The 20,750-nt window shown below is 55.5% G+C and overlaps 2 protein-coding genes across 3 annotated transcripts; one reads left to right on the top strand and one right to left on the bottom strand.

The window, feature by feature from the left end:
* The first annotated feature begins 4,944 nt into the window (after positions 1 to 4,944).
* On the top strand, positions 4,945 to 9,580 carry APRT (adenine phosphoribosyltransferase). Of its 2 annotated transcripts, XM_054389686.1 has the most exons (6): positions 4,945 to 5,024; positions 5,376 to 5,479; positions 7,137 to 7,270; positions 8,159 to 8,237; positions 8,352 to 8,360; positions 8,442 to 9,580. In XM_054389686.1, exons 1-6 carry the CDS (start codon positions 4,945 to 4,947, stop codon positions 8,492 to 8,494), a joined length of 459 nt encoding a protein of 152 aa, XP_054245661.1. In that variant the 3' UTR covers positions 8,495 to 9,580. The 2 variants fall into 2 exon arrangements, with proteins under 2 accessions (XP_054245661.1, XP_054245660.1); XM_054389685.1 differs by having other exon boundaries at positions 8,352 to 9,580.
* Positions 9,581 to 12,312: 2,732 nt separating this feature from the next.
* Positions 12,313 to 17,676, bottom strand: CDT1 (chromatin licensing and DNA replication factor 1). Its single transcript, XM_054389489.1, has 10 exons — positions 17,317 to 17,676; positions 16,572 to 16,727; positions 16,259 to 16,485; positions 15,671 to 15,868; positions 14,985 to 15,130; positions 14,626 to 14,729; positions 14,146 to 14,334; positions 13,667 to 13,801; positions 12,580 to 12,781; positions 12,313 to 12,476 (listed from the first exon to the last, which is right to left on the bottom strand). The coding sequence occupies exons 1-10, from the start codon at positions 17,674 to 17,676 to the stop codon at positions 12,313 to 12,315; spliced, it is 1,881 nt and encodes a 626-aa protein (XP_054245464.1).
* Positions 17,677 to 20,750: the final 3,074 nt, after the last annotated feature.

The following is a 20,750-nucleotide window of genomic DNA, read 5'->3' as shown; positions in this document are numbered from 1 at the left end:
AGTGGCTTGGGTTCCGTTTCTCTTAGCAGTTCCAACACTTAGAAGTCGACTTTTGGTTTTGTTTTCTGCTAGTATTTGATGTGAGTCCTTGGTGTGTTACCAGAAGGTGACACTGGTGGTGCCTCCTGAAGGAAACCGTTAGCTTGTAAGAGTAAGGGAAGAACTGAAATCCCATTTTAGGTTGTTTTTAATTTTGGAACCTGGCTGGTTGAAGGAATGACTCCATAGGCCTGTGGTCTTTGTATCTCCTTCCACTGGTTAAAGTTTAGCTGTCACTCAGAGTCTAATTGGGGTGGTATAAATCCCAAAGAATCCCAAGCCAAAAGCCTGTGGTCACTTAGGAGTGTGAAAAACCCTCTGCCACCATCCAACTTTTCCTGAGAGCCAGTCTGGCAGCTCATTCTGCCTTTGTCCCTCCTGGAGTCATTTAATACCCTCCTGGGTGACATGTAGGTTGGTAGCACAATTCCCATCTGAAAGGGGTCAGGGATGAAAAGCCCCTTGGCCCCCTCACCAGCAGCAAGGAATGCATGCCAAATCCATTAGCTCTGGCTCAGGCTCAAAATCCCTTCTTGGCTCAATCAGAGGAGACAAAAAGGGGGGTTTGTGTCTTCTCCTGCAGCAGGCAGGAGGTGCTGGGCTTGGCTCTGTCCAAACAAGGATGTTGGGGAAGGGCAGAGTGGGTTCACAAGGCTTTCCCCAGTTTGAGGGGGGACAAACCTTGCTCGTTGTTCAGTGAGGACACTTCAGTCCTGAGCCCAGGGAGCTGGCTGGGGAGCTGCATTCTTCTGCTGAAATAAGAGATTGCAAACTTGTTGAAAAAAAAAAAAAAAAAAAGGTTTAAAGTGCAACTGTTTGTCAAGCTGGAATTGAAGTGTTCCAGCAGATTTGAAAGGAAATTTTAATTCTTTTCCCTCATGGGGCCTGTTGAAATTTGGGGCATTTTGTTCCACTTCACAGTGAAGTTTTAAAGTCCTTAACGGGAACAGAAACTTCCATCCTCAGCAGGGCTCTTCTAGTTGCCTGATGAAGCTGATTAGAGGTGGCTCTCAAGCTTTTTATACCCCAATTTCTGTGTTCCCCATCTGATAACATCTCTCTTATCAGGACCTCAAGGCATATTTTATAGAATCACAGAATCACTTGGGCTGGAAAAGACCTTTAAGATCGTTGAGTCTAACCATTAACCCAAGCCCACTGCTAAACCATGATTTAAAACATTATTTTTAAACCCCTGTGTCTAAAAGAGAGGCAAAGTCAGTGTCCCCCTGCCATAGCATCCTCTGACGGGTCCAGATCTGAGGTGGTGGTTCCTCAGCCAGGCACAGAACAGCCCCAAACCTCTCCAAGTGGAGACACCTCCACGGTGATATTCAGAGCCCTTTGACATCACATTTGGAAGTTGGTCCTAGGAAAGTTCTTAGGGGATGGAAATTGCAGTCAGCACTGTTGTGTGGAAGGTTGAACAGGGACAGGGAAAACTAATTTACTTTGGACATTGAGAACTAGTCCATGCTGATAGGTGCAATTCATGTCCTTTGAAGTCATGGAATCATGGAATCATTTTGGTTGGAAAAGACCTTTTAAGATCGAGTCCAGCCATGATCTAACTACCAAGGCTGGTGCTAAATGTGGTGGTCCCTCAGCACCACATCTCTGTGTCATTTAAACAACTCAGGGATGGAGATTCAACCACCTCACTGTGCAGCCCTATTCCAGTGGTTGAGAACTGTTTCAGTGAAGAATTTTGTTCTAATGTCCAACCTAAACCTCCCCTGGTGCCATGGAAGATTAATGAGGTGAAGTTCTGAAGCTCAGAGATCCTGAGAGGTGTTGGGGTTTAAACTTGAGCTAGCATGTGGCATGAATCACTGAAGGTCTGATTTGGTGTAACCTTTATGCTCCTCCTGGCCAAACTGATGGTGTCAGACAGGTCTGATCCCACAAGAGAGAAGGATAGATCCCTCCAGCTGCTTCTCCACCTGGCTGCTGGACTGGAAGGGACCTGTGAAAGCCTTCAGCAGCTTGTCCTGGTGGGGGCCACAGGTTTGTGCTGGGATAGGCTGGCATGAGGGACCTGGGAACCTCAAGAAAAATGTGGTGGTGTCCTCTGCTAGGAATAGTGGTGTTGTATAGGAGGGTCACAAGAAAAGCATGATGAAGACCCCATCTTAGAGCTCAGAAGACACAAGGGATGCCTGGTGTTTGTCCTGCAGGCTGCAAAAGAGCCCTTTCCCAGCTTGTGCTGATTTCCATGCGTAGGCAGATAAATTCCATCACTTCCATCTGCCAGGAAGAAGAGGAGTTGCTGGAGAAGCTCATTGTCCAGTCTCGTGGTTGGTAAGGTTACAGGAGAAACCCTTCCAGCTCATCCGAGGGAGTGTGGTGTTGTGAAGCCCCTGTTCCAGTGAAGGCTCCCTGCTTCCCCTCTGTTTGCTTCACTGGAACAGCTCCTGGAGAGGAATTTTTCTGGTGCCAAAGAGATAATCTGACCTCAGGGAAAATCTGAGTCTGTAAGGGAATGGTTGTGAAAGGAGGAGGCATGTGGAGGAGGCTCCCTATGGAGCCTAAGAAAAAAAGAACAGCCTTTGTCCTGCCCTCCCAGCTTGTGTCTTGTGTCACCTCAGCCATGCATTTGGGTGCATGAAGAAGAGTGTGGCCAGCAGGTTAAGGGAAGTTCACCTGCCCCTCTACTCTCTCCTGTCGAGGGCACATCTGGACTACTGGATCCAGTTCTGGGCTCCCCAGTTCAAGAGAGACAGGGAACTACTGAAGAGAGTCCAGTGGAGGCTGCAAAGATGCTGAGGGGCCAGGAGCATCTCTGTGAGGATGAAGGGCTGAGAGAGCTGGGGCTGTTTAGCCTGGGGAAGAGCAGCCTGAGAGGGGATCTGATCAGTGCTCAGCAAGAGCTAAAGGGTGGGAGGTAAGAGGATGGGGGCAGACTGTTTTCAGTGGTGCCCAGCAAGAGGACAAGGGGCAACAGGCACAAACTGGAACCCAGGATGTTCCATCTGAACAGGAGGAGAAACTTTTTTGGTGTGAGAGTGCTGGAGCCCTGGAGCAGGTTGCCCAGAGAGGTTGTGGAGTCTCCTTCTCTGCTGTGGGTGCCCCTGCTTTAGCAGGGGGGTTGGACTAGATGATCCCAGAGGTCACTTCCAATTCCCACCATGCTGGGATTTGGGAATTCTGTGTGATTAAACAGGTACCTTTTACTGTCTAGATGAATTGGAAGGAAATGGAGCAGTGGAGGGTTCAGGGTGCAGAAAATAATTCCTGAGGGTTTGCAGCAAGTGCTGGGAGCTACACAATGACCCAGGACATATTGGGTGCTGGGATGTGAGTGGAATCAGGTGGATCATAAGCCATACATGAGCCTGTCATGGCTGAGTTGGAGTAGACAGCAACTCCTGTGCAAGAGGACTCACAGGGCTGTTGGAAGCCAGGACTAACTAGAAAGAAGGAGGAGAAAGCAGCTCAGCATTCATTACCAAGGTGCTGCAGCTCCAGCCCAAGAGGTGCACACCAAATCACTGCAAAATAGCTGCTGGTTGATTGTCACACACCTCAGAGGCCCAAAGGGCTCTCCAGAGGGTGTGGAGCTGAAGCTGGTCCCATCACAGCTATCAGCAGCAGGCACCAAGCTTGGTCAGGGGTGCTGCATGCCAGAACTGCCTTTGCTTTCTGCAGCAGCTTCTCCCCGGCTGCATTTGGGGCAGCTCCAAGCCATGTTTGCTCATGTAAGAGGAGATCTGCACTAATCCATGACCACATCTCCTGCCCACAGTGGATTTTGCATGGGCAAATGGCTGTTGGCCTGTTGGGAGACAGGAGATAGGAGCTGTGTGAGGGTGCCCTGACACCAAGAGCTGCTGAGCTGTTGGTGGAGGACCAAGGGCAGGTCTGTTATCGCTCCCCATGGGTGTAATCCAAACCAACGGCTTCAAGAAACACAAAATGCCATTCTAGGGGTTCACAAGAGGTGAGGAGGGACTGAAAAGTGGGAGACAGTTTAGTCCTGATGAATTTTCAAGAAGCTGGGAAGGGGTGAAAGAGGTGGAAGTGCTACTCCTGGCCATGGGATCCCTTTTCCAAAAACAGCTGGGGCAAGGAAGGGTCCTCAAAATGGCCTCGACTTGCACCAGGGAAGGTTTAGGTTGGATATTTAGAAGAAAATTCTTCACTGAAAGGGTTCTCAAACCCTGAAACAGGCTCCTGAGGGAGGTGACTTCAATCCCCATCCCTGAAGGTGTTTGAAAGACACTGAGATGCGGTGCTGAGGGACCACAGCAGGACAGTCAGCACCAGACTTGGTAACATTTGATAAGGGTTGAAATCACTGATCTTAAAGATCTTTCCAAGCAAAACGATTCTATGATTCTGGGGCCCCAGGGCTCTGTGCACTGGGGAACCAGAGCTCCAAGCACTGTGGGGATCAGAGCTCTGCTCAGGGGGGTGCCAGAGTTCTGTGTACCAGGGGAACTGATGCTCCCTAGCCCACGTTACCAGACCTCCAAGCACTGGTAGGGGTGGCAGCTCTGGGGTACCAGAGCTCCAAGTGCTTGGGGGTCGAGACTTTGGGGTATCAGAGCGCCATCCACCGCGGGAGACACTGATGCTCCATATCCCGGGGTACCAGATCTCCATGCACCGGGAATTCGGGGCTCCGTGCTTCAGGGTGCCAGAATTCCATGCACCGGGGATGCCAGAGCTCTGTGCACCGGCGGGGGCCGGCGCGCTCTGTGCACGGGGATGCCAAATCTTCATGCACCGGGGACTGGGGGCTCCGTGTGCCGGGGGGACTGATGCTCCTTACCGCGGGCTACCAGTCCCCCACGCCTCGGGACGACCTGCGCTCCCGGTAGCGCGGCGCTGGAGGCGGGTTCCGGGCCGCTCCCCCCGCACCCAGACTCCGCCCGCCCCGCGGCTGCGCACAGCGGCGCCGCCATGAGCGAGGGCAGGCTGCAGCGGGTCCGGGACCGGGTCCGGCCCTTCCCCGACTTCCCGCAGCCCGGTGTGCTGTTCCGGTACGCACGGGGCTGAGCATGGAGTAGGGTATGGGGCTGGAGCAGGGATGGGGGTGGATGGAGTAGGGCTGGGGAGGATGGAGCAGGAATGGAGCCTTGCTGTCCATCCCCTCTTCTGCTTTCCATCCCCTCTTCTGCTTTCCATCCCCTCTTCTGCTGCCCATCTCCTCTTCTGCTGCCCATCTCCTCTTCTGCTGCCCATCCCTTCTTCCTCTGTCCATCCTTCCCCATTCCTGCTCCTGGACCCAGTTCCCCTGGGTATAGGAGCTTGGTTGTGAGCCACAGCAGCTCTTAGAGATAACTCACTGCTCTCCTTTAACTCCTTTTGACTGCTCTGCTTTCCCTTTGTAGTGATATCAGCCCCTTGCTGAAGGATCCTGCAGCTTTCAAGGCTTTGATTGATCTTCTGGAAGACCATTTGAGGGCATCTTTCCCCAAAATTGACTTTATTGCAGGTGAGTGGTGGTTGAAACCTCTCTGGGGCCAGCACAGAGCATTATGTCCTTGGGCTGCCTGGACAAGGAGGCATGAGGAGGCTCCTCTGCTAATGGGCTAGCAAATGCTGTAGCTCTTGCACATTATAGTCACCCAAATGTTGACCTCTATCCATATGGTAACACCAAGAACATACCCTTAATCTATTCCTGTAGCTTCCTGAAATCCTGGGTTTGGATGTGGAATATTCCATGTGATGATGCTTTGGTGCCAATTTCCTAAGTCATTGCTTTCATCATTAAAAAAGGCAGTCAGGGAGGAGTGAAAGCTAGCCTGTAAGGTCTTGCACAGTCCCCAGGGCAGGCAGACCATGTTCCAGCACGTCATCTGTCTGAGGAGGCCTTTTCAAGCCAACAGAACCAGGCTTTGTGCTGACAGCACATTGCAGCACACTTATGGAAGAGGCTGAGAGTGCTTAGGAAGGTGCTGCTTGGCCTGGGCCCTAGCCCAAAGTTCGAGGAGTCCAGAACAAACCTTGTCCAAGTGCCTTGTGATAACTGAAGTTGGTGCAAAGTCCTTTGGCTGTGTGTTGAAACTGATAGTGGGGCTCTGCTGAGCTTATCTCTAAGAAGTAGAGCTAAAGGAGAGGCAAAATGGGCTGATGGGGGGCTCAAGGGGTGCCCCAAAGCCTGTCAGCAGCACATCTTGGTGAGCACAGGCAGTGCAGAAGCATTGTGAGTGATTTCAACCCACAGAAGTGACTTGCTAAGAGCACTTGCTTCTAGAGATCTCCCTGACCATGGGAGGATCAGTCTGGGGCATTGTCCTGCTCAGAGATAGGAAGGCTCTGCAGAGGGACCTGGCCAGGCTGGATTGATGGGCTGAGGTCACTGGGATGAGGTTCAATAAGGCCAAGTGCTGGGTCCTGCAGTTATGTCACAACAACCCCATGAATGCTCCAGGCTTGGGGCAGGGTGGCTGGAAAGCTGCTCAGTGGAAAGGGACCTGTGGGTGTTGGTTGACAGCAGGTGAAGATGAGCCAGTGTGTGCCCAGGTGGCCAGGAAGGCTACCAGCATCCTGGCTTGCAGGAATATTGTGGCCAGCAGGACCAGGGAAGAGATTGTCCTTCTGTATTCAGCACTGATGAGGCCACACCTCTAATCCTGTGTTCAGTTTTGGATCCCTCACTTGAAGAAGGACATTGAGGTGCTGGAGCATGTCCAGAGCAAGGCAACAAAGCTGATGAAGGGTCTAGAGTACAACTCCTGTGAGGAACAGCTAAGGGACCTGAGGTTGTTCAGCCTGGAGAAAAGGAGGCTGAAGGGAGACCTTCTGGCTCTCTACAACTCCCTGAAAGCCAGGTGGCGGTTGGTCTCTTCCCCACGGAACAGGCAACAGGACAAAAGGAAATAAACAGCCTCAAGTTGCCCCAGGAGAGATTTAGGCTGGACATAAGGAACAAATTCTTTACTGAAAGAGTGGTCAGGCTGCCCAGGGAGGTGGTGGAGTCACCATGCTGGAGGGGTTCAGAAAACGTGTAGATGTGGAACATGGGGACGTGGTTTAGTGGGCACAGTGGTGTTGGGTCAGTGGTTGGACTTGATGATCTTAAAGGTCTTTTCCAACCAAGCTGATTCTGTGTTCTGAGTTTTTGTCTGCTCTGCTTCCTCCCCCAGGCCTGGACTCTCGTGGCTTCCTCATAGGCCCCCCCCTTGCTCAGAGGCTGGGGATCGGCTTTGTGCCCATACGGAAGAAGGGGAAGCTTCCCGGCCCCACAGAGTCTGTCTCCTACAGCCTTGAGTATGGCAAGGTAAAGCCTGGGGAGGAGGAAAAGGTTTCTAGAATGGTTGAGGCAGGGCTGAGGGGCTGTCAGAGAGGGACTGGGGTGATAAAAGCTGCTTTGGGGGGGTGGTGCCCAAGCTGGGTCTTGCAGCCAGGAGGGTTCTGGCACGGCGCAAGCTTTGGGAGCAGTGCTGAGCTTCACCAACAAGGAGCTCCTGCCCCAAGCCACGGACACATGGTTTGCGTTGGTGAGCTGCATGGTGGTTTTTTTGTTTTGGGGTGGGGGGCGTTGGTTGGAGGATGATAAGACTCGGTGCTAAATAGCTTTCTTTGGCTTGAATTCAGGGGCATGAACGTGGAGTGTGTTCCTCACTCTTCCAGTAAGTGCTCCAAGTGCTCCTTTGTTGCATGTCTTCAGCTCGCCTCGGAACGCCGCAGCCTCCCCCGTGACAGGGCTTGGGGGGTGAGCTAACAACGTGCTGCTGCTGGCACCTAACGCCTGTAGAACCACCTCACCTCGGGGTTGTTGTCAGGGTTGTTTGGGCCAACCCCTCTGTGGCACAAGCTCCATCTGACACAAGATGTTGCCTTGTGGTGGTTGGGATCTGCCTTGGCAGTGCCGCGCTCCAGCCCTGGTGCGTTACAGGTTTTCCTTACCGGAGAAGTGCTTTGGGATAAGGCTTCATGGTGGGGCCACGTTGAACATTAAGGATGTTGACGTGCCAGGGGGTTGGCCCAGCAATCACCTAACCTGCTCAATATTCCCATGGCATTCCCCTGGAGCTGGGGTCTGTGGTTTAGGTGCTGAGTGTTGATCTCACTGGAGACTTACCTGCGTTCCACCACGTCTTGGTGGTTCTTGATGTGTTTCTCTCTGAGGCAAGACTCAAATGAAGCTCTTCTCTCCACCCTGCAGGCTGAGCTTGAAATCCAGAGCGATGCCGTGGAACAGGGACAAAAAGTAGCCATTGTCGATGACTTGCTTGCGACTGGAGGTGAGAGAAGCAGGTGGTGTAAGCCACCTACAGGTGTGTGGGGAGCAGCAGGAGTGGCTGTGAGGGTTGAAGCTCCTTGATTGATGATATTTCTGCTCCACCTATGTCATGCAGGTACCATGTGTGCAGCCTGTGAGCTGCTGAAGAGGCTGAAGGCTGAAATCGTGGAGTGCCTGGTGATCATAGAGTTACAATCCCTGAAAGGCTCAGAGAAGCTCAAGCCCATCCCTTTCTACTCTCTGCTGCAGTATGACTGAGAAGGAGCCAGGAGAAGGGAATGCACCAGTTTGGGCCTTTAGTCAATGATTTTTGATGTCGTGAGGGGGGTGGGCAGAGGCAGGGAACCTACAATTTTGATCCAGATGCTGGACAGTCATAAATTCTGTTTGTTTTCCGAGCCACAGATTAAGGTGGGTGGGGGATCTAAAGATCTTTTTTGAGTTCTTTCTGTTGGGAAGAAGGAACAACCTGACTGGGTTTGGGGATGGAGACCAAAATGCAGCTTCACTGAGTATTTTTTCAGGAGACCAAAGGGGGTTGGGTGAGGTGGCCTTTGAGGGTCCTTTCCAATGCAATCTGTGAAAATGCTGAGGCAGAAGAGGCCTAAAATAGCTTTGGTTGTGGGGGACAGTTGACAAACTCCTCTGTGTTTGACCTCAGAGGGTGGTCTGGCTGCTCTCTGCTGTCACTCACACCAGAGTAAGTTGTTCTTTTGTTAAGGTTGTGCTGGTTAAGGAGAGCTAAACATCTTCCCAGCTCCATGACCTGAAATAGGAGGAGGCTGCCAGCACAAGAGGGATGGCTGGTTGATGAGGTCAGGCACCATGTCAACTTGACTTTTGGTCTCATTTCTTTGAGACTGCAGGAGGCTGAAGGTCTCTTGTAGGAAACTATCTGTCTTCCCTTGGTCCAGGGTGGATCTTAGCAGTGGATTTTGCAGCACTAGGGGCAATCTACAACATGAGTGACAAGCAGTGAAGAAGGAGGTCATGCCATGCTCAGGGCTGTTCTGCCTTCTGCCCGGCAGCACTGGCACCTACCATCACCTGCAGCTCCAGCCAGTGCTCAGCTTTTCTTTAGCACAAATTCTCCACCTCTTACAACATCTAACTCCTTATGCTGCTGGCACCCCTCTGCTGGGTTCTTCCTGGGGCATTGAATGGACAGTGATGGTTTGGAGACTGCTCTTATTGGTAGGTTTGGTGTCAGGTAAGGGTATAGGAAAAGGTGTTCTGCTTGCAGCTGAGCTCCTGTGGTCTCAGGTTGTGTGCTGGATGACATGGGGTTTGGAAGTGTTCCCTGGAGCACAGAGTCATGGAATGCTTTGGGTTGGAAGGAACCTTTAAGCATGGTTTGCTTTGGTGCTGAGGGACATGGTTTAGTACCAGGCTTGGTAGAGTTAGATGATGGTTGGACTTGATGATCTTAAAGGTCATTTCCAACCAAACTGGTTCCATGAGTAGTTAAAACCTGATGTGCCAAAGCTTCCACATGCCTGAGAACACCAGGGCCAGTGTCCTTCTCCCAGCAGGGGCTGAACTTGCTGATAAAATAAATCCTGACTTGTTTTTATTTTTCTTAAACAGTCTCGGAGCTGTTCTTGCAGGAGCTGAAGCTGTCCATGACCCTTGTGAAAGTCTTCCTCCAAACCCAGGCTGTCAGTGGAGGGTGAGGTTGTGATTCGAGCCCCCCCTGCTTTGCCACCTTAAATGTTAGGAAGGACTATCTTGCCAGGATGGAGCAGTTCAGGTATCTCTTCTCCATGCCTGATCCCAGCCTCGAGCTTGAGGGGGGCATCCAAACTGGTCCTGCTGGGTTGCAGTGAAGTGCCCAGCACTGGTGGGAGCACAAACCAAGCCTCCATAGAGCTCAGGTCACAGACCCTGGTTTTACCCCCTTTTTAAGGGCCATTACAGCTGTTTTTCAGCACCAGTTCCTGAAAAGCCTCTTTGGTGGCTGCTCACTTTGTGCTGAGAGGCACCATCCCCCAGGAGTACCTTACCCCAGGGCATTGCTTTTTCACAGCCAAGGCAGGCAGTGCCTCAGCGAATTCTTGGCACAAGAAGGGCCCTGCTGCGAGGTAGAGAAAGGGAAAAAAAATAAAATCTGTTCCACTCCAAAGAGCTGTGGAAAGCAGCTGTGGAAGCATCAGCCCTGCCAGTGCCAGAGCTGGCTGCATGCAGGGCCAAGAGGTGACATCAGGGAACGTGGGGACGATGCCTTCGCTGAGCAACTGTTGATGTAATTTTCATTGTAGAGACAAGGCTCTGGAGGGGTGGCTTCCAGGCAACAGGAAGGTTTTGGTTGGGTTTTGTCCCAAGCAGCAGAAACAGAAGCTTGCTGCAAGCTCTCCTGGGGCATGAGTATGCCTGCCAGGCTGCCCAAATTAGCTCCTTTTGAACTCGAGCTCCCCTCAAACCCCAGCTCCCCCACTGCAGCATGGTTGATAGCCCAGCCTTGCACCCCAGCTCTCTGCATCCCCCCTCCATCTTCTGGGCTGGGTTTAAACCCTCCTCCCTGGAAACAGGGCTATCTCCTGCCAGCAGCACAGGCCAACTGGCCTGCATGACAGCAAGTAGGATCCTGGAGGAGGAAGAGGAGGAGGCCAATTGGCCTGCATGATGGCAACAGGGTCCTGGGAGGAAAATGAGGAGGCCAACTGGCCTGCATGATGGGAGGCAGGGTTCTGGAGGAAGAGGAGCAGTAACTTGCTCCCTGGGGCTGTTGCCAGCCTCCAAGAGCACTTCAGGTGGAGAAGCTCCCCTAGACCCTGCATGGTAGTCCCTGGGTGAACTTGCCCACCCAGAGGGATGAAGGGACAGTCACTTTTCCATGCATGTCCCTCATGTCCTATGCTACAACCAACCCAGTCTGGCTCAGGAGGTGGTGTGAGGTGTGCCCCCCGTGGCATGGGTAGCTCCCATCTCCCCTGTGCCTGTCCCACAGCAGGCACTGACCTCACTTGCAGCCATCACCACCCTCTGTCCTTTTTCTACAAACCATTTCAGCTGAGTGACCCAGGGCTTCTTCCACAGGGGAGAGGGCAGGGGGAAAAGGGAGAGGAGGGGGAAAAAGGAAAAAAGGGAGAGGAGGGGGGAAAAAGAAAAAAGGGAGAGGAGGGGGGGAAAAAGAAAAAAGGGAGAGGAGGGGGGAAAAAGAAAAAAGGGAGAGGAGGGGGGAAAAAGAAAAAAGGGAGAGGAGGGGGGAAAAAGAAAAAAGGGAGAGGAAGGAGGGTAAAGGGAGTGGAAAAAGCACCCCATGCCCACCCCCAACCCTGCCTGCTCCTGTCCCCACAGTCCCCATGTACAAAAGCTGCTTTCAGCTTCCTGCAAGCCCACGCTCACTTTTTCCACCAAGTCCTTCTCCAGGAGGTGGAGGAGGACCCAGCCCTCTAGCCAGTGCCAAGTGCCATGGAGGAGCAGGGTGCTGGCAGGCAGAGAACAGTGAGGGCAGCACTGGGGTCATAAGACTCAGGCTCGAGTTAAAACATTTAATGCAAATGTATTTTGACAAGTCCTGCAGTCGCTTCCTAACAGCGCTGGAGATGAGTTTTCCCTTCCCTTAAAACAGAACCAAAGCCCAGAGTTCCAAAAATATCCAGTTGTGAACTTCTTCTCTAGCTCCTTCCTGCTTCCACCCCACCAGGGCCCAAGTTAATGGAAGAAACCTGCTTGAAACCTCAAGGAGGTTCCCACATCAAAGCTTCCTTCATGAAACTGAGAAGGCTCCTTGCATGAAACCTAGGGGAGAAGCCTCCATGAAACCTTGAGGAGCCTCCCACATCAAACCTGCCTCTATCACACCCCAAGGAGAAACCTCCTGCATGAAAACCCCAAGAAGGCAGTAAGCAGAGAGGCTTCTAGGTCCTGTTCACCACCTGCATCCTCACCCCAGGACTATGTGGCCTTCAGCTCAAGGGTTATGGGAGCTACAGTCCTCATGGACCCTGGCAAAGGGATTTATTAAAGGCATTTTACTCTTCTTCAGACATCCCCAAGGATGAGCCCACACCAGTCCCAGGAGCATCGTCTGAATTTGCTACATTGCACAGGGGAAGCCTCGACCCTTGGGGTGCTCAGAGAGTTTCTTCCTCCTTGGCCACCTTGGTAAGCCTCTCAGTGATGAGTCCGAGGTCCTTCCCTTTGTCCAGCTTGATGTAGGTGTCCGTCCTGATCACATGGATCCCCACCCAGTCTGGCAGCAGCTCTGCAAAGAGCCTCAAGTGTTTCTCCATCTCACCTGCCAAAGAAGCAGCAACCATTGGGTCAGACCTCAGCTCCACACCTGCAAGACCCTCCTGCACCAACAGAGACACCAACCACCACCACTGCCACTTTCCTACCAGGAGACATCTGGACTTCGTAGCTGTCAGCCATGCGGGCACAAGTCACCTCCATGGTCAGGGCCTGCTTCTTCTCTGCCACAAAGACGTTGCGCAGGACGCGGGCCATGGCCGGCAGCCGGCCCAGCATGGCGAGGCGCTGCTCCTGCTGCGGGGCCCTGGTCATCAGCGCCTGCAGCTTCTGCGCCTCCTTCGCCCGGATCTGGGTGACAACAGAAGATGGGGCGAGACCCACGGAAGGTGGGGAGAGACTGAGACCCACAGAAGGTGGTGAGGGGAGAGACCGAGACCCACGGAAGGCGGTGAGGGGAGAGACCGAGACCCTGGAAGGCGGTGAGGGGAGAGACCGAGACCCACGGAAGGCGGTGAGGGGAGAGACCGAGACCCACGGAAGGCGGTGAGGGGAGAGACCGAGACCCACGGAAGGCGGTGAGGGGAGAGACCGAGACCCACGGAAGGCGGTGAGGGGAGAGACCGAGACCCACGGAAGGCGGTGAGGGGAGAGACCGAGACCCACGGAAGGCGGTGAGGGGAGAGACCGAGACCCACGGAAGGCGGTGAGGGGAGAGACCGAGACCCACGGAAGGCGGTGAGGGGAGAGACCGAGACCCACGGAAGGCGGTGAGGGGAGAGACCGAGACCCACGGAAGGCGGTGAGGGGAGAGACCGAGACCCACGGAAGGCGGTGAGGGGAGAGACCGAGACCCACGGAAGGCGGTGAGGGGAGAGACCGAGACCCTGGAAGGCGGTGAGGGGAGAGACCTAGACCCTGGAAGGCGGTGAGGGGAGAGACCTAGACCCTGGAAGGCGGTGAGGGGAGAGACCGAGACCCACGGAAGGCGGTGAGGGGAGAGACCGAGACCCACGGAAGGCGGTGAGGGGAGAGACCGAGACCCACGGAAGGCGGTGAGGGGAGAGACCGAGACCCTGGAAGGTGGTGAGGGGAGAGACCGAGACCCACGGAAGGTGGTGAGGGGAGAGACCGAGACCCACGGAAGGCGGTGAGGGGAGAGACCCAGAAGATAGGGTGAGACCCAGAAAGGTCCCCCCCAAGCCCCAGCATTTTGGTCAGGACTGAATTACTCACCCTGTCAAGCAGGGCCTGAGACACCCCTTTGAGAGCGCTGGAGGTGCTGGCAGGGGATGGTGCTTTGGAAACCACCGGTTCCCCCGCACTGGCTTCAGCGGTCCTCAAGGCCAGGTTGGCAAGAGATTTTTCCATCTGCTCATGTGGAAGAAAGGGGGAGGAGGAGTTGGGTTACAGCTGGGAACATCCTGAAGGAAGAGCTTCCCCTTCACTGCCCCTTGCAGCCTGACCATTCCTGCCTGACTGGAGGATAGTCTGAGGTGCTTCAACTCCTCTCCCAGTCTCAAAGTCCATACTGATGGTTCTAGACCACACCAAGTCCTACACCTCCACCCTGCAGCAGTACAGCCAGGCTTGTGTTCCCACTCCTAGGCTCCAGAAGAATCCTTCCCAATCGCTATCCAGTAATGTCTTCCTGGTGGACAGCTGGTTTGAGGTCCACCAGCTGCAGATGGAGCCAGACCCTGGTCCTGACTCACCTTGGGGGTCAGCATCCCCCGAGCAGTGCTCAGCACCTCCTGGGCGGTGCTGAGCCTCTCTCCCTGGGGTGGCTGTGGCAGCTCCGCTGGGCTGATGTCTGGCACCTTGTCCACGTTGAAGCGGGGATGCCAGCGGGTCAGCTTCTCCTCTGGAACCACCATGGGAGGGTTGAGGGTGGCCAGGAATGCCTGAAGAGGAGTGAGAATGGCATCAGAGGACTTGCAGGCCAGCTGTGGGGAGCTGACCATTGCCCCACACTCCCAGTGTGGTTTGGAAGTTGTATTGTGAGGAAATCTGGAGCCAGGACAAAGACTCCAGCCACCATCCTCCCCGCCACCCCAACACCTGCCTGCCAACAGCATCCCACAGGAATCACTGATGTCCAGCAGCCTGGATCCAGCCCACTCCTTCCACCTGCTGCTCCAGTGACCAGAGCCACCGCAGAGCCCAAAAGCAGAGGATGCTGGGGAGGTGCTCACCTTGTGGTGCTGCTTGACAATGTTCACCAGGTTGCGGTGGAATTCCTTCCGGCGCTCCAGCAGGCGTGACGACGACAAGTGCGGGCGGCCATCCACCTTCTCCTCTGCAAGGAGAGGAACCAGCATCACCCACAGCATCATGCCAACACCAGGAGGGGGCCCAAACCTCGAGAGCTTCAGCAAGCACAGGCACAGAGCCCTACCATGGGTCTGAGTCACTGCCAGAGTTGCTGCTCTTTCACCCTCCAGCTTGCTCCACTTGCATTCCCCCATAAGATGACATCCCTGGTGATTCACAGATCCCAGCCAGGACCAAGCACACCCCAGCTCTTGGGGGGCACCTACCAAGCCATACATACCCTCCTCCAGCACCGGCTCCAGTGTCAGCTGGTAGTCTGACTTCTTGATGCCACCACCAAAGGTGGGGATGTTCTTCTCCTGGCGCAGCCTGTACGAGGTGGGGTACACAGCCTTGATCTGCCCCACGTGCCGCTCCTCAAACTGCCTGCAACAGCACCCAGAGAGGTCACAGAGAATCATTTGGGTTGGAAAAGGCCTTTAAGACCATCAAGGGTAACTGTTAACCCAGCCAAGCCACCACTAAACCATGTCCCTCGGTACCACATCTCTACAGCTTTGAAAGCCCCTCCTGGGATGGGGACTCCACCACTGCCGTGGGCAGCTTGGGCTGGGCCTTGACAACCCTCAAGGGGAAGAAATTGTTCCACATGTCCAACCTAAACCTCCCCTGTGACAACTTAAGGCTGTTTCTTCTTGTCCTGTCCTTTATTCCTGGGAGAAGAGATCAACATGCATCTAGCTCCAACCTCCGATCAGGGAGTTGTAGAGAGCCAGAAGGTCTCCCCTCAGCCTCCTTTTCTCCAGGCTGAACAACTCCAGTTCCCTCAAGCTGCCTCTCACAAGCCTTGTGCTCTAGACGACCATTCACCAGGTTCAGGAATCCCAAGGGTGATACCAGGGCTGGGGTCAGACCAACACTGTCAGCTGGGACCCCAAAATGTGCTGCCAGTTGCTGCCAACTTACTTGTGCATCATGTCCTGCACCCCCTGCTTGACCTTGGTGAAGGTGATGGTCTCAGAACGGTTGAAGAGCATCCCAGCAATGGTGTCCACACTGCGGAACATCTCTGCCAGCACCTTGAACTTGTAGGGCAGCGTGAGCCCAGGGGGCACGTCCTGAGCGAGGGTGTGGAACCGCTGGTATGCAGGGACCTTCTCACTGCTGGGAAAGGAGAGGGGTCAGGGTCCCCTTACACACAACAGCACAGTGACCATGAAGCTGGGACGACCCTGAGGGTGCAGCCAGGGACTGAGACCAGCTGGGACGAGGATCCTACTGCCAAAACTGATGACCTTAAAGCCCAGGAGCTGCATGCCCTCTCTAGTTAGGGGAGACCCTCTCCTCTTTCCATCCCCAAATGTTTCTCTGAGCAACTTGTGCTAGAACTTGGGTCACATCAGTGATCCTGGAGACATCAATGCCTCAGACCTTATGGTGGAGTCAAGGTGGCTTGGACCAAGCTCAGAGAAGCCCACTCCATGCAGTGGAGCTCCAGCGGGAGACAGCTGTCCCAGTCACCAGGACCCCCGTTTCCTCAAAGCTTGTCCTCACCTAGCCTCTGCTGCAGGAGCTGCCACCTTGGTGTTCCCAGATGGCTGTTCTCCTGGCGTGGCTTTGCTTCCAACTTTCTTCTCACGGATCCGCTGCTCCAGGTGCCGCACTCGCTCCAGGCAGCTCCGCAACTCAGTGTTGACCCCAGCAGGAACTGGTGCCAGCTGGGCCAGCTGGGCCAGTGCCTTCACCCTCTGCAAGCGAGTCTGCAGCCCAGCCAGGTCCTCCTGGGTAGGGGGAGGGGACACGTGGTCAGAGAACACCAGCAAGGAACACAAAACATTTGGAACACAAAGCCAGGCTTGTTTCATACCCGCTGCAGGCGCCTGCTTGTCCCTGGGGTGGCTGTGCCAGGCTGTGTCCTTCCATCCTGCCCCTGGCTGGGGGTGCTAGCTGAGGTGTCTGCTGCCAGCTCCAGCGAGGGTGACATCAGGGGACAGGCAGTGGTCAGAGATGAGGGGCTGGTGTCCTGCGAGCGAATGGAGGAGTTAGAGGGTGCCCAGGGATGTGTGGGAAACCTGCTCACCCTCCCCCATGCCCCCCTCTTTGCAGCCTTGTGTTGGGGTGGGGGAAAGCCAGGGTGGGAGGGAAGTCACAAGAGGAGTCTACACTCCCTCTGGGAGTGGGGACAAGATCTGGGGGGAGAGAGAGGGTGCGTCAAAAGAAGGGGCACAAACCTGTGGGGGTTGGGGTCTGCAGTAGAGGAGAGGGAAAAGATCTGGGTGGGGGGGTGGGTGTCTGCAGCAGGAGAAAAGAGGCCAAACCTTCGCGGGGGACACGACCAGCACTAGGGGAGGGTCAAGCCCTTGGGGGTGGGGTCAGCATTAAGGGGAGGGGGTAAGTCCTGAGAGGTGGGATGGGAGCGTTCCCATGAGGAGAAACGGGACAAGCCCTTGGCGGGATGGCTGCAGGGACGGTGTTTCGGTTTTCCGTGTCCCCCCCGCTCCACTTTCAGGGCCGCAGTCCGGGTGAACCGGTGCGTTCCCCGCACCCCACTGTTTTAGGGCCGAACCCTGAGGAGGGGGTCGACCCGTACATCCCCGACCCCAGCTCCTTACTGCAGCCAGCAGCTCCGTCTCCGTCTCCCGGTGCATCTCCAGCCTCTTCCGCGCCGATTTCTCTTTCGGTTCCCCAGATCGAGTTCCCCCCGCCACCGGCGGCGAGTCCGGTTCCATCTCCCGGCGGCTCCGTTTCCTCCCCGCCAATCCCCGCAGCGCCGGGGAGCCACCGCGGGCCGGGGTACGCAAAGAAGCGGAGAATCCCACCAAGGCACCGTCCTCCTCATTGTCCGTCTCTCGGTGCACCTGGGGCCCGGTAATGGCCGCCTTTAGCCGGCTCCTGCCGCTGCTGTGCTTGGCTGGAGCGCCGGTGGCCGCTTTGGTGCGGCCAAAGAAGTCGGTGAGGCGGAGCTGGGCCATGCTGGTCTCGGTACTGGTACTGGTGCCGATCCCGGGGCCGATCCTGGCGCCCCGACACGTGCAGCCGTTACCGCGCGCGCCAAAGCCGCCGCTGTTTGGCGGGAACCCGCGTGGCCGCAAGCACCGCCCACACGCGAGATCACGTGGGGCGGAATTGGTGGCGCCGGGGCTCTTAAAGGCGCCGCGGCTCTGTATAGCGGCGCTCCACGCTGGGGGGACGTGAGTGGTGTTCAGACGCCTTCCAAGAGGGTCTAGACCCATTCCAGAGGGGTCAGACCCGTTCCATGGGGTTCATTCTCATTCCAAGGTGTTTCAGACTCATTCCAAGGGGGTCAGACCTCGTTCTGGGGGTGTCTCCAAGCATGTCCAGTGGTTCAAGTGATTGACTGGTGGGGGGACTGTAAGCTGGGGGATCCTGACTAGAACGAAGGCAGATCAGAAGGACGGCAACCAGCATTTGAAATGGTGGTGGCCCTGGGCTGGCGGTCACCCCTCTTATCTGCTCTCCCCAGCACTCCTGGGAGCAAGCCCTGCCCAGCTCCAAGAGCAGAGCTCCTCGGTGGCCATGGGGTAGAATCATCAAATCGTGTAGGTTGGAAGAGACCTTTAAGATCGTCGAGTCCTGCCAGTAACCCAGAATTGACAGGTCACCACTAAACCGTGTCCATCAGTGCTACATCTCTATGGCTGCTTTGAAGCCCCTCTAGGGATGGGAACTCCACCACTGCCTTGGGCAGCCTGGGCCAGACCTTGACAACCCTCAAGGAAAAGAATTTTTTCCTCATCTCCAACCTACCTCCCCTGGCACAACCTGAGGCCATCTCCTCCAAGTCCTTTGAGGAGTGCTGCCACTACTATGTTCCCCACATTGACAGTTCCCGCAGTGGCCAGTGCTCTGCATAGGGCTAGTGAGGTGGGAGGCACTTGTGCCATGGGAAGAAGGGGCTACACAGGCACCCTGTGCCCTGGCATCCCCCTCCCCTGTGGCATGGCCACATACTAATGGCACAGCCCGGATGCAGGAGAAGCTTCCTGGCCCATAAAACTCCTGGCCAGGCACTCAGGCTGTGCCCACAGCACATTACAGAGCTCCACCATTCTCCAGCATCCCTCTTAAATCCTGAACAATGCCAGCAAAGTGGAGCAGGACCACTCAGAGGCGGATTTGGCCGTGCAAGGCAGGGCTCTGGGGTGCCATTCCTGGTGCCCATTTACTTCCAGAAGCTCCATTTCCAGCCTGTCTGCCAGCTGCAGTGTGGTGGGGTCAGGCTGGAAATGAGATGCTAGTGTGGGTTTCCATGCACCACCCTTTCCTGGAGTAATGGGGGGGGGGGGGGGGGGGAAGGGAGGGAGGGGATATGCATCCAGGGGCTCTTGCAGCCTTAATTTCCCATGCTGAGGGATCATGGACATGGTGTTCATGCAGAGCTTCATGGCTTGGTGTTGATGAGGGACTTAATGACATGACTGGAATGCCTCTGGGATGAGAATCCATGTGACCAGGCAGAGGGGCCAAGTCCCTGCTCCGAGGATGCTCAGGTCTGGTTTGGGTGCCCACAACCCATGCCAGTTCCCACGAGGGGCTGTGCCTAGCAAACCTCATCAGGACACATGGTTCAGGCAGTGGTGTCCAGATGTCTGCAGCTTCCATGGCACATCTGGGCTGGGGTGGGAGGAAGAACCCCAAGAGTGTGGAAGAGAGACAAGGGAAGAGTGGAGCCCACCAAGGTGGGGAGTGGGTCAGCCCTGTGCCAGCTGGATGCCAATTTATTGAGTGTGTTGGGAAACAGCGCAGGGGAGCCAAAGAATGCAGAGAATTTAATGGGTTGATGCTTCCTGGTAGGGACTGGTGGTTACTGGTGCTGCCTGCAGCCACTAGCCATGCTGCCCTCACCACAAGCTGTGCACAGTCTCAGGGCTTGGCTTAGGCTGTGGTGGTTAGCATGGCACCCAACCCCTTCATCTGGGCACCCAACTCCATGCCCAGCTCCTGGCGTCCACAACTATGTATTCAGGTTCTGGAGTGTGTGACCATGGTCCCAGCTCCCCTTATCTGGGCACCCACGGGTGGTGGGCAGAGTGTCTGGCTCTCCAGGGTGTGCAGGTGCACCCAGCTCTGGGGACATGGGACCCAGCTCTGAAGATACAGGAACATGCACTGAGCTCCTGAGACATGGCACTCAGCTTTGGGGACATAGGGCTCAGCTCCAGGGACATGGCACCCAGCTCTGGGGACATGGAACCTTGCACTCAGCTCTGGGGACATGGAACCTTGCACTCAGCTCCAGGACGTGGGACCCTACTACAGGGACATGGGACTGTGCACACCCAGCTCCTGTTACATGAGACCTAGCTCTGGGGACGTGGACCCATGAACGCAGCTCTAGGAACACAGAACTGTGCATCCAGTTCCAGGGACATGGAACCATACACCCAGCTTCTGGGGACATGGGACCAAATTGCTGAGACACAGGAGCCAAGCAGCAGGGGTGTATGGCTCCCTGCAGACGTTCCAAACCCCGATCCCCACTGGAGCTCTCTCAGCCTCAGTGAGCTCCGACCTCTTCTATGTCTTGTAATGAAATAAACAGGAAGCAGCAACTTTTCACTTTGGAATTACACTTTTATATCTATTTCTATCCCCCACACACCCACCCTCCGTGCTAGCGGCAGGAACCAGGATTTAGGGAAGGGGGGGGGGTGTCAGTGAGGTCCGGGCTCATCCGCCCCCCGCTACTATTGGGGCTGAGCCCGGCCAACTCATATCAGCTGTGGCGGCCCGAGCCGAGGCGAGCGGAGCCGAGCGGGCGGTGCCGCGTCTATAGACGGCGGTAGCGGGGCGGAGGAAAGCGGGGGGTGGATGGGTTGGGGTGGGGGGGGGCAAAAGCGCGTCCGTTTGCTGCTCTCCGGGACCGGCCAGTGGGGCCTGCCCAGGCCCGGCGGGGCGGAACGGCTCGGTTGAGCACCGATCGGCTCAGCTCGGCTCGGCTCGGCACGGCTGTGCTGGGCACGGGTCAGATCGATTCGGCGCGGCTCGGCTTGGCTAGGGACGGCACGGCTCGGCGGGACATGGG

This window comes from Indicator indicator, chromosome 19 (genome assembly GCF_027791375.1).
Source record: "Indicator indicator isolate 239-I01 chromosome 19, UM_Iind_1.1, whole genome shotgun sequence".
NCBI classification, from domain to species: domain Eukaryota; kingdom Metazoa; phylum Chordata; class Aves; order Piciformes; family Indicatoridae; genus Indicator; species Indicator indicator.
Note: the sequence above shows the minus strand (reverse complement) of the source record. Positions and strands in the feature narration are given on the sequence as shown.

What these genes read in the sequence shown, in the direction of transcription:
- APRT (XM_054389685.1), top strand. Translation starts at nt 4,945, where the DNA reads ATGAGCGAGGGCAGGCTGCAGCGGGTCCGGGACCGGGTCCGGCCCTTC. An exon ending in CAAAATTGACTTTATTGCAG is followed by an intron (nt 5,480 to 7,136) that starts GTGAGTGGTGGT and finishes TTCCTCCCCCAG; the next exon opens with GCCTGGACTCTCGTGGCTTC. An exon ending in ACAGCCTTGAGTATGGCAAG is followed by an intron (nt 7,271 to 8,158) that starts GTAAAGCCTGGG and finishes TCCACCCTGCAG; the next exon opens with GCTGAGCTTGAAATCCAGAG.
- CDT1 (XM_054389489.1), bottom strand. Translation starts at nt 17,676, where the DNA reads ATGGCCCAGCTCCGCCTCACCGACTTCTTTGGCCGCACCAAAGCGGCC. An exon ending in AGACGGAGCTGCTGGCTGCA is followed by an intron (nt 16,728 to 17,316) that starts GTAAGGAGCTGG and finishes ATTCGCTCGCAG; the next exon opens with GACACCAGCCCCTCATCTCT. An exon ending in CAAGCAGGCGCCTGCAGCGG is followed by an intron (nt 16,486 to 16,571) that starts GTATGAAACAAG and finishes CCCCCTACCCAG; the next exon opens with GAGGACCTGGCTGGGCTGCA.